We start from the raw sequence: 12611 nt of genomic DNA on the forward strand, positions 1-12611 counted from the left end.
GTTCTAAAATTGTCATACATCCTGGGCCTCTTAAAAGTCCCATTTCTGTGCTTAGCATACTCAATTCCTACTCATTCTTCAAAACCAAGACAATTCACCTCTGGGCAGAGAATGAAACCTAGCTTATAATCACATCTCTGCTGTTTTCCCTATCTTCTTTGAGTAAAGCCCTTTTGAGCCTGCCAGAATTAAGACTATGGCAGAAGTTCCAAAAGATACCTTTAAAATAATATCATTCTTATTGAGGTATCAGATTTACTCATACAGATATCCCAACATCACACCCATCAACAGATTGCCCAGATACCATTTTCTTAAGCACAGAAGTCTACCCTTCTAGCATTTTATTTTCTTGACCCGGTCCTCTCATTTTATAGTGAGATACCAAGTCTCCTAGTCAACTGGTGGCTGAATAGAAATCATGGTGCAGCTGATGCCCTGTTGAAGCAATTATTAGTATATGACACAGTCATCCCCTGTAATCTGCCCACTTGTGTGGTGTCATCTTAGACACATTTGATTAAATTCTAGAATGAAGTCCAGTTATGAACCTCTTCCACCTCGATTTGAACTGAGCCCAGTTTATAGTGCATCTGAGCTTATGCTATTGCTGATAAACTTGAGACAAGTAGAAATACAAGAGAATTTTATTATAATCTGTATGTTACAAACACCTAAGAAACTATTTTCTGTATAGTTTTAGCCATTGGGTGTTTTGGCTTGTGTAAAACTTCCCATTACTAAAAAATTTGTGCTGCTTAGCCAACCCCCCATCTAGCCCACCAAGTCAAGGCTCTGCTGGTTTTTAACCTGTAGAGGTCAGAAACTGCTGATCTTCTGCAGCAGAGTGTGGCGCCGCTCCTCCGGGGTAATGTTCTCTGCGATGGACTTTAAGAAGCGTTGCTCATTAGCCTTCTGGAGCACAGAACTCACAGAAGGTTTGGTCTTGCTCAGTGTTTCATAGCAGCTGAGGATTTCTAAAGCCAACACATAGAGGGGGTCACACACATCTTGGTGGAGCATGGCCATGATGTGCAGAACATGACAGAACACCTGGGTATAAACAAAGAGACTTTCCTGGGTCAGATCCTGGTTGTGTTCTTGGGCCCAGGGGCCAGCTGACTGAATCGACCTGATAGTGTCCAGGACGTTGGACAGGCTGCTACAAAGCAGTTTGACCACGTGGTACCAGCCATCCAGAGGAAGCCAATTTCGACAGCTCTGACTGCAGAGAAACTGGAATGCTCTCAGGAAGAGGACAGAAAGCTGTAGCTCCTGGGCAAATGGCTTCAGATTGAGGAGAGGAACAAACTGAATATATTCCAGGCTATAAGGGACGTGTAGGAATTTTTTCTCCAACAGCCTCCTGGTCAGCTGGTGAAGGCACTGCCATTCCTGGGTGCTGCACCATGGCATGAGCTGCACCAGAGCCACCAGAAAGCCCTTGCTGAACAGTCTGACCTCTTCGGGGTTGTTCAAATCTATTATCAAGAGTGAGAGCATCTGGTCTGAGATGCTCGTGGCGATGGAGCAGCACTCCATCCAGGCCAACAGCCCAGTGCCAGGCCCATAACCAGGGTGGGCCTGCGAGGTCCACTCGTCCTCAGAGAGCTTACAGATCTCAAAGAGTGTGGCTGGCACTTCACACTTGAAGTGTCCCTCGAAGAAATTCTTCAGTCTCAGGCCCACAGTCCAGTCCAGCTGCTCTAACTTCCGGTGGAGCCACGAAAGGGACTTGATCCAGGTGTCTGGGGAGATGGCCTCGATATTAGCTAAGACAGCCTCACAGAGGAGATCCAGGATATGGATCACCAGGTCCTTCCCATCCAGGGAGAGATACTGCTTCTCCTTGGAGAGCTGCCAGTATTTGCTGAAGCCATCCAGGAGCTGGCAGGCACTGAAGATGAGGGGGAAGGGGAAACAGGTCTGGAGCCAGTATGCCTCTAGGCAGGCATTGGCTTCCAAGGTCTGGAGGAAGATCTTCACGCTGAGCTCCACCTCTTTGACATCAAGCATCAAGAAAGGCAGGACTAATGCTGTTAGCACCTCGTCTGGCCCCAGGAGAGCAGCCACTGGAATCCCCTGGGGCTTTACAGGCTGCATCAGGCAACTCAGGAACTCCAAAAACTGCTTTTCTTCCTTGGGTGTAGTCAGCTTCCCCCAGACTGCATCTTTGAGGCATGACAGCACGAGAGTGGAGGCTGGACTCACAGCCTCCTGTGAGGCTGCTTGTGAGCACTTGAGCACAGGGAAGGCAGTGAGAATCTGAGCCAGGAACCTGTGGACGCCTAGATGGCTGATAACCATACTGCACATTTTCTTCACTGTCACCTCCGGGTACAGAATCAACAGGTGGGACACAGACGCTACTGCTTTAGCCAAGCCTTGCTCAGAAGGACTCTGTACAAGCTGGTTAAATGTAGTATTGAGGTCATCCTGAAACCCCTCCAAATAAGCAGACAACTTCTCAGAGAGCCCCTTCCATCCCCAGGAAGATAGGACTCCGGAGAGGACTTTATTTTTATCAGACAGCGAGAGACTGGCATAACATTCCAGAATCAAGGTGATCACTTGCTTGACCTGAAATTCAGGAATGACTCTGTCTGCCCTGCTGACCTCCACCACAGTCTCCAACAGTTTTAATATCAGCTCTGGTTCGTGGAAGAGAGCTTGGCTGTTTACAAGGCAGGTCAGCCACTCATCAGAGAAGGCCCATTTCTTCTCTGAAGCAAAAATGTAGCATATTTCCATATGCCGGTCCATTTTCTGCTCAATGATGGCCATGGCGATGGCAGCTGTGATATCCTTCTCAATGCCTTTGTTGTTCATTGCCCTGGCTGTTTTCCTCAGAAAATCAGCAACACATTCCGCCAGCTCTGAGACCACTTGTCGTTCCTCCTTGGACAAGCTGGTGGTATCCACGTAGAGCCTCAGGTTCTGGCTGAAAGAAGTGAGACTGTCACAGAGCCGGTAGCTGTCATAGCTGGTGTCCTGGCTGCTGTTGAGCAGAGTATGCAGTTCCTCTCCCCACTCCTGCAGCAGGCTGCGCAGGAACTCGAACCCCATAAAGATAGTCTCATTGGGGAGCTTGGCCAGAGAGGTGAGGCTGACGTCCCTCTCTGCCTCCTTTACCTTTTCTACCAGCGCCTGATGGTGGTATGGATTCTCAGTGTCTGAGTTCCACACGGAGATCACTGTGGCCAGTTTGTCTAAATACACAGTGGCAGAAACTTCCTGGGGGTCATCTTCCATCAAGGCAAAAATGGTGAGCATGTCAGTGAGGTTGGCCAGGGCGTAGCACTTCATCCTGGGACATTGGATGCTGTTCTGGATTTGCTTCAGCCCACTCAATAGCATGGCCAACAGGGGCATGGTGGGGCTTACATCCGGGTCTGACTTAAACCTCTTTGGTGGGTGGGAGAACTCATCAGACGTTGACACATATTGATGGGCCACGGTCCGAAACTGGGACAGCAGGGAGTCCTGCTGGTTGCCCTTGTGCTTCATCATCTCCCACCAGAGGTTGAGGAAGAAGGCCACATCCTTTGAAGAAGTGTCAATAGTCATGTGCTCCAGAAAGTGCTCAAGTTCTGAGCGGCATATAGCAGTAGGCAGGGCCATCAAGAGCTGGATAAAAAGTCCTGAAGCTTCCAAGGATTTAAACAGCTCAAAAAGGACCGTGTGGTTGATGGTAGGGATCATGTTACCCACCGAAAAGAAAACGTCTTCCTGCCAGCGAGTTTCAATGTCGGAAGGGGTTGCAGGGGAAGGCTGAAGAATCTTGGTCCATATGATGATCAGAGCCTTCTTCTTCCAGGAAAATGTCTGTGAGTCTGTTATGGCCGAGATCTCCCTTAAGGCCTCCACAATGGGCCGCCCAACGTGCTCCCAGTCAGACTTGGTCAGTTCAGACAGGGCTTTAGGGAGGAATAGCTGCTCAGCCAGCAAGAAGCCCCCATGCAGTATTGTCATTTCTTCACAGATATTCAAGGGCCCTGAATAGACAAAAGGCAGAGTAAGAATATGTGGAAGGAAGGGAGGTGGGGGTGGATTTGATATAGAGAACAAGTGGACTATTAATCACCAGTGCAGAACAGGAGTCAAAGGGATCTAATAAAGAAATTTCTTTAAAATTTTTTTAATCAGGGCCAGAGAGAGATAGTACAACAGGTAGAGCACCTGTGTTATATGCAGCGGACTCGGGATCTATATCTGGCACCACATATGGCCCCTGAGCCTGTCAGGAGTGATGCCTGAGCAGTGTCAAGAGTAAACCCTGGGGCCAGAGAGAGAGCACAGCGGCGTTTGCCTTGCAAGCAGCGGACCCAGGACCTAAGGTGGTTGGTTCGAATCCCGGCGTCCCATGCCTGCCAGGAGCTATTTCTGAGCAGATAGGCAGGAGTAACCCCTGAGCACCGCTGGGTGTGGCCCAAAAACCAAAAAAAAAAAAAAAAAAAAAAGTAAACCCTAAGCACTATCAAGTATGTCCCCTAAAAAGAACATTCCCTTCCCACCACCAAAAAAGACTTCCAATTTGCTAGCCTGGAACTGAGATGACAATGTTAATGCACACTACCAAAAGCAAGAGAAGCAGAACAAATTTGGAAAGAGCACCATTTAGTTTTGGCTCTCTGCCTTTGACCATTAAAAGGAGATAAGACCTCAACAAGGACAATGTGGGGTTGAAACTAAAGCGGAACATTAGTCCTAACATGTGACTGCAGGAGGTTTCTTTCCAGAGGGTGAACAGTAAGCAATAAGGAGGACCCTCCCCCCATGCCAAAAAAAAAGCTGGGCCTGAGCAGCAAGGTCTTAGAGACAGCATTGTACCAGCTCTTAACAACAGGGGATGACACACCCAATAAAGGACAAGACAAATAAGCAGTAAGTAATGACCCAGACAGCCAAAGCTGTTGTGCTGCCTCTCCATTTTATCCTGCCTGGCAAATTACTTCCAAACATTCTCTCTCAGGAAACAAGTGACCCCACAGCTCCTCCCAGTCCAGGAGAACAAGCTCCACAGAGTCAAGTCTCTGGTAGAAACCAAGAACTACTGCACTAGACAGAGAAATAAAGTCCTTCCTGGAAGTGAGTCATGAATGAATAGACTCAGGGAAGGCTTCCTAGGATCTTCCATGAGATGTGGTTAATTTCCTGGCCTGTGACTGAGATGATGTCACTTGGAGCAGGTAACATAGAAAGGCCTCCCTCATGCAGGCACAGTGGTGTCAGAAGATACAGGGACAAGATACATGGGGCCAGAGACAGCATAGCGGTAGGGCATTTGCCTCAAACACAGCTAACCCAAGACAGACTCAGGTTCAATTCCGGCATCCCATATGGTCTCCTGCCTGGAGCGATTTCTAAGCGGAGGCCACGAGTAACCCCTGAGTGCCACCACGTGAGGCCCACCCCCCCACCCCAAAAAAAAGATACAGCTTTACACCCTTCACTGTACCGAACTGTTTGTTAGCTCACTGCCCAGACACAAGCTGAAACGATAGTTCAGGGACTGAAGTACTTGTTTGTATGTGGGGCCACTGGTTCCATTCCCCTGGTGCTCAAGCACTGCTGGAAACCCCCAACACTGCTGAATGTGGGCCAAAGCAAACAAGAGTTGCAAAAACATGAGGTTATATTACTACTTGGGTGGGAAACATAGTATAGGAATTGAGGTACTTGCCTTACACATTAGATGAACCTAGTTCAATCCCTGGCACTGCATATGGTCCCCCTGAACCATATGCATATGGTTCACTAAATATGGTTCATATGAACCACTGCAAATGGCCCCCCCACAGGTGACTATCACTGGATGTGGCTCCCTCACAAAACAATCAGGCAACTAAAAGAACCCAATTAAGTGTTCAATTAAGGTTTTATCTCCTCAAACTTTTCCTTTGTTGAAAGGACCAGGATCCTAATATTCCTTACTCTCCCAACTTCAAAACAGGAAAGGAAAAGTCTTTCAGATAAAAATAAACCAACCTGAATCCGTTCTAATTGATTTTGAACTGCTTCCTAACCTGTAGTTCATGCTTTATTTTTGGTTTTTGGGTGACAGCCAGCAGCATTCAGGGATCATTTCTGGCAGTGCTCTGGGGACCATATGGGATGCTGGGACTCGAACCCAGGTCAGCTGCATGCAAGGCAAATGCCCATCGCTCTGGTTCCATTCCATACTTTTTAATATTTTAACCAGAACCCAGTGGTGAGCTCCTTGGATTTTTTTTTTTTTTAGAATTGGGGGTGGTGGTGATTCTGAGGATTGAACCCAGGACTCTCTCATATCTGCATGGCAAGGCAAGTGCTCTACCATTAAGCCACAATCCTAACCCTTGCTCTGCAGTATTTCTTTTCTTTTCTTTTTTTTTGGTTTTTTGGGCCACATCCGTTTGACGCTCAGGGGTTACTCTTGGCTATGCGCTCAGAAATTGCTCCTGGCTTGGGGGGACCATATGGGATGCAGGGGATTGAACCGCAGTCCGTCCTACACTAGCACTTGCAAGGCAGATACCTTACCTCTAGTGCCACTTTCCTGGCCCCTCTGCAGTATTTCTTGCTCTCCTCTTCTTTTCCAGGGACCAGATGTCCCCTCCTCAAAAACATCTTCCCCATTTGCTACAGGTGGGAGCCAACAGAAAGCCCAGTTCCCATTAGAATTCTACTGCCCCTTGAGCCATTTAAATGAGAGCAAAAGGCAAGTAAGTGCACAACTCTTCTAGTCAGCTCACTTGACCGGTTCAGTGTGAATCCTCCTCCAAGGAAGCATCCCTTTACCAAGGGATTGGATCCCTAGTTTCTGACCTCTGGCTGTTCTCCCAGGACCCTAAAATGTTCCCGTGACTGTAATCTTACTGCATTTGTTTGTCCCCAAACATTCCAGAGACTAAGTACAACAGCCATAGCAGAGAAGGGGAAATCCCAAGCGTTTTGTCACTGCCATTAATTGGTGCCTACAAGTACTCATTCCTGAAGTTTATCAAGTGCTTACTCCCTGCTAGTGTCTGCATTAAGAGGTACACTTGTAACATCTCGCTTAATCTTAAACCCTCTGAGCACTTTAATTCCTGCTCAGATGGGAACACTGAGATCCCAGAAACAATTTGTTCAGATGTAACAACTACAAAATTACAGGGTGCTTGGGCAGAACATCTATCATCGCTACAAGGCTGGACTCTCAATTTCAAATTCTGCCTTTCCACCACTGAAAATCAGTGGAGAAAGAACTGAACATCATTCCATCAATACATATAATTGACAATCCCAGGTACCTCACCTCAATTCTCCCAGAATAGTGTCCTGATCTTTCTACTCCCTTAAAAACATGTACAGCAGGGGCCGGGCGGTGGCGCTAAAGGTAAGGTGCCTGCCTTGCCTGCGCTAACCTTGGACAGACCGCGGTTCGATCCCCCGGTGTCCCATATGGTCCCCCAAGCCAGGAGCAACTTCTGAGCACATAGCCAGGAGTAACCCCTGAGCGTCACAGGGTGTGGCCCAAAAACCAAAAAAAAAAAAAAAAATATGTACAGCAACCTGAGATAAAGTTAAGGCGTTTGCATTGCACGCAATGGACCCAAATGGACCCCCAGCACTGCAAATAGTCGTGTGTCTGTCTTCGCATTCACACACACTGCCAGGAGTGATCCTGGAGCACAGTTGGGTGTGGCCCAAACAAAACTCTAAACATAACTCGGGGGCAGAGAACATATTAGGCAGGTATGAGGTCCTGAACTACTTTCCCCTCAAGGAAAGAACATACCCAGCAGGCTGGGAAATGGACAGGGGGAGTCACTAGCTTCTGTCATCCCACCCCCTTACACACCCTGTCCCAGACCTTGTTCTGGGCCTGTCAAGTGCTCTCTCGGCCCTACAACTGCTAAATCTGATGAACTAAAACTCAAGGCCCTGTAGGCATGTGACGGCAAACACTAATGGGCACAACTCCAAGCCCACCTTAGGAATGAGGGCTTCATGGGCACGGAAGAAACAGGCTCAAGATTCCTAGCAGTGAATAAATGAATAAAAAGAAAAAAAAAATGGGGCCGGAGAGACAGCATGGAGATTTGTAGGGTGTTTGCCTTGCATGCAGAAGGTCAGTGGTTCGAATCCCAGCATCCCACATGGTCCCTAGAGCCTGGCCAGGAGTGATTTCTGAGCATAGTGCCAGGAGGAACCCCTGAGCGCTGCCAGGTGTGACCCAACCCCCCCCCAAAATAAATAAAAATAAAAAAGCGCCTGGATAGCGAGACGTTTTCCAAAGGCCTAAGAAGCAAGAAGCCCGCTGGTCTCCAGGAACTTAGCATCCGCTCCGCCTTCACGTGGAAATGGGCCCAGCAGAGGCGGGGCAAGGAGAGCAGAGCGTGGGCTGGGACTAGAGGCCGGCGGGCTCGTCTCCGGGGACACCCCCGCCCTCCACACCTCGCCCCGACGCGGACTTTTCCCTTAGCCCAGGCCCTGGAGCACCAGCCCGGTACAATCGCAGGTGCAAGGAACCCGGAACACCCACCTAGGTCCATGGCGGCGACGCTGGCGGCGGCACGGCCGGCCGTCCCCGGCACATGCGCGCGCGAACTGCGCACGCGCCACGGCACAATGGGCGGTGCCGGGAGACGGGGTCTAAGCCCCGCCCTTGGCCCCGCCCCCAGCCCGTCCCGGCCGGCTCGGAGGCGCACGCTCGGCCCTCCCTCCAATCCGCTCGCAGCCCGGCAGGTAACTGACCCTCCTCCAAGACTTCCCGCCCCGCCTTTACCGGGCCTCAGGTCCCGCCCATCCTGCAGAATCTCAGGTGATGATTGGTCCAGGCTCTGTCCCGCTTTCTCCGTTGCCCAATAAGCCCCGGGAGTTCAAGCTAAAAGTTCCGCCCCCGGTGGCCCGTTTACCCGCCCACAAGTGCGGCTCCCCGCCTTCTTTCTTCCAAAGCAGCAGCTGTCTACTTAGGTAGAAACCTGGTAGGCCCCACAGCCATCTCCATCCCACCCCTCTCAGTACAGTGCGCCCTCCTGCCTCAGTTCCTTGATTTCCACCCTTGAGAGGCCTTTGAAATGTTAAGGGTTGCTCCTGGAAGATTGAACCCTGGTTGGCCTTGTCCAAGGCAAGCTGACAACCTGCTGTGTACTATCGCTCCAGCCCTCCTTACATTTATGATTTTTTTGTTTTTGGGTCACACCCAACAGTGCTCAGGGGTGATTTCTGGTTCTATACTCAGAAATCTCTCTTGGCAGGCTCGGGGGACTATATGAGCTGACGGGATTCTAACCACCGACCTTCTGCATACAAGGCAAATGCCCTACCTCCATGCTATCTCTCCGCCCCCCCCATTTATGATTTTTCTCCAAGAAAATGCAGTTCTGCGTTCTTCCCACACTTTAGTTATCCTCTTTCCCTTCCTCTCTTTCTCTTCATCCCAGACTTAATTAACCTCGAGTTTTCTAACTCTCCTCCCTTCAGCTTTTAATTTGAGACAACGTCTACCCTCATGTGCCAGATGGAATTTGAACTGGCTTGTGCTGCTATCAAGCGTTTGAAGGCACCTGTGAGTGATCAGGAGAAGCTAGTCTTATACAGCTTATACAAACAGGCCACACTGGGGGACTGTGACATCCCCACCCCTCCCAGCACAGATATAAAAGCCATAGCGAAGTGGGAAGCATGGATCAAGCACAAAGGGATGTCCAAGATGGATGCCATGAGGCTCTATGTTGTCAAAGTGGAAGAACTGAAAGCAAAGGACGCTGGTTAGGGCAATCAGATCATAAAGCAAAGCAGACAAGCTGCGACTTCTCTGATAGGGAAGAGGGCTACAAAGACCTTGAGCTGTGCAATGCCTTGAAACCTGGGCTGGGACCTAAATAAATACTTAGTGCAAATTGGTTGTTGGTTGTTGGAAGGGTTCTAAGAACCCAGCGATCAAGTCTGCTTCTGGGAGATGTCTAAGAGCACCTCTTCACCCAGAAAAGTGTGTGCAAATGGGGTTTCTGTGTGGTTCCAGGGAGAGCCAAGAGTGCGAAGTCTCTTTATTCTCAAAGCATATGCAGATATTTGACAGGAATAGAAGCAGGAGAGGAGATAGTTCTATGAAAAGGGCCCAAGTTTTGAGATCTGTAAGAATATTCTCCAGGCTAAGCCTTTGGGAGAAGATGAGGAGGGTAGGTCTCTTGATTCCTTCAAGGAGTTGCCAATTCATTCCCTAACATGATGGAGGGGAAAAACTCAACTTGAGTTGTTTTTGTTTTTTTGTTTTTTGTTTTTTGTTCAGGGTAATGCTCAGGGATTACTCCTGGCTCTGCACTCTGAAATCACTCCTGGCTTGGAGAACCATATGGGATGCCGGGGGAGCGAACTGCCATTTGTTCTAGGTTAGTGCATGCAAGACGCCCTACCGCTTGCACCAATGCTCTGGCCCTCAACTTGAGTTCTACCACCAAAAGTCTCAACTAGAGCACAGACCTGAGCCGGAGAGCTAGCATGGAGGAAAGGCATTTTTGCCTTGCATGCAGAAGGACGGTGGTTCAAATCCCGGCATCCCATATGGTTCTCCGAGCCTGCCAGGAGCTACTTGCCAGGAGTAATCTCTGAGTGCTACCGGGTGTGACCCAAAAACAAAACAAAACGAAAAAGAGCACAGACCTTGTGAAGTTCCTTGGCTAGCGCTGGCAGGCACCTTACCTCTAGCGCCACCACACCGGCCCCTGGTTATAGTGTTTTTATAGGAAAACTCATCTTTGTGTTCTCATTTGTTAGCTTTTGTGCTGCTAAGATTAACATTTTGTGGGGCCGGGCGGTGGCGCTAAAGGTAAGGTGCCTGCCTTGCCTGCGCTATCCTTGGATGGACCGCGGTTCGATCCCCCGGTGTCCCATATGGTCCCCCAAGCCAGGAGCAACTTCTGAGTGCATAGCCAGGAGTAACCCCTGAGCGTTACCGGGTGTGGCCCAAAAACCAAAAAAAAAAAAAAAAAAAAAAGATTAACATTTTGCTACGGTTCTCTATTTGATGAGTAAAAAATGAAGACCCTGGAAGCACAACCTCATCTCTTTACAAACATCTACTTGGGCAAAGCTTTTGGATTTTGTGAATAAAAGATTAAAATTGTAAACAATGTTTTTAAAGGGGCTCTTGGAGAGATAGCAGAGCGGTAGGGCATTTAACTTGCACACAGCCCATCTAGGACAGATGGTGGTTTGAATTTCTGCATCCCTGCCAGGAGCGATTTCTGAGCACAGAGCCAGGAATAACTCCTTGAGCACTGCCAGGTGTGATCTCCCCCACAACCAAAGAAATAGAAAGAAAAAATGAAATGGAAGAGAAGAAAAAAAAAAGTTCAGTAGCAAGTATATCTTTGGGTTAATCCCTGGTCCAAAGCGATTTTATATTTTTCTTGGCCCACACCCAGCACTATGCAGGGCTCACTCCTGGTGGGTTCAGGAGGCTGAGTTGAACCCGGGTTGGCCTTGTGCAAGGCAAACATCCCACCCGCTGGATTACCTCTCTGCTCACTTCTCACCCCATTCCCAGCTCCTTTTTTTGGGAAATCACTATGCCCAAAAGGACCCGATTTCAAAAGCCGATCTTGAAGGTAGAGGCCACTTGGGCCTCAGGTTTGGCCTCAATAAACTGGTTGAGGAAGCAAACCTCTACCAAGGAAGGTCCTACCGCTGCCCTGGCATTGACTTACTCCAAAGAGTGTTCTCTTAACACCCAGACAATGTAGGAACAGCAACAACTTACTTGCAGGGCAGGGCTCTCCACATTGCCTGCTAATGGTGAGGTAAGACTAGAGGACGCTCCATATCATCCTGACTTCGACGAAGGAAATGCACAGAAACCAGAATCTTTAACTATAGGAACCTGACACTAATAACAGCTAATGTGCAGAAAAACTTCACCGGGACCACAGAAAATGACTAAGGGGTTGGACTACCTAGTATGCCTGGAGCCCAGAGTTGGTCTTATGCCAGAAAACTTCAGGGGTAAGGTCTCCTTGTATTTAGGCCAGGGGTCTCAAACTCAATTTACCTGGGGGCCGCAGGAAGCAAAATCGGGGTGATCCTTGAGTGCAAAGTCAAGTAGTAAGCCTTGAACATTGGGGGTGTGACCCAAACAACTAAAACGAAACAAAACAAAAAAAAAAAAAGATTCCTCTAGGGCAGGGCCACAAAATGTTGTACGGAGGGCCGCAAACGGCCTGCCCGCTGCGAGTTTAAGACCCCTGATTTAGGCCAAGGCTTTCTTTTTTCCATTTTCTCATATTTTGCTGGGCCTATGCAAACAACAGCAATTGCCACTCCCATACCGTGATTATTGTATTTTTTTTTTAAATCTTATCCTTTTAAAAAAAAAAAAAAGAGCTTACTAAACTTAAAAAAAAAAAATAAAGTAACTAGTAAAATGCCTGTCTCGAATACAGGCAGGGCATGGAAGGAGGGAAAGGGGGGGCATTGGTGGTGGGAATGTTGCACTGGTGAAGGGAAATGTTCTGTTAATGACTTATCCCAACTACAATCGTGTTTGTAATCATGGTGCTTAAATAGTTTATATGTGTATATAAAAAAATACACTGGTTAGAGGTGGAGCTGTTCGTGAAAGGCTGGGGTCTGGGGCCAGAGTGATA

At 48.6% G+C, this 12611-nt stretch overlaps 1 protein-coding gene across 1 annotated transcript; it reads right to left on the minus strand.

Moving 5' to 3' along the window:
• Positions 1-629: 629 nt before the first annotated feature.
• On the minus strand, positions 630-8551 carry GEMIN4 (gem nuclear organelle associated protein 4). The gene is made up of 2 exons (XM_049782096.1): positions 8510-8551; positions 630-3995 (listed from the first exon to the last, which is right to left on the minus strand). Exons 1-2 carry the CDS (start codon positions 8517-8519, stop codon positions 820-822), a joined length of 3186 nt encoding a protein of 1061 aa, XP_049638053.1. The 5' UTR covers positions 8520-8551; the 3' UTR covers positions 630-819.
• Between the last annotated feature and the right edge of the window lie 4060 nt (positions 8552-12611).

This window comes from Suncus etruscus, chromosome 1 (genome assembly GCF_024139225.1).
Source record: "Suncus etruscus isolate mSunEtr1 chromosome 1, mSunEtr1.pri.cur, whole genome shotgun sequence".
NCBI classification, from domain to species: domain Eukaryota; kingdom Metazoa; phylum Chordata; class Mammalia; order Eulipotyphla; family Soricidae; genus Suncus; species Suncus etruscus.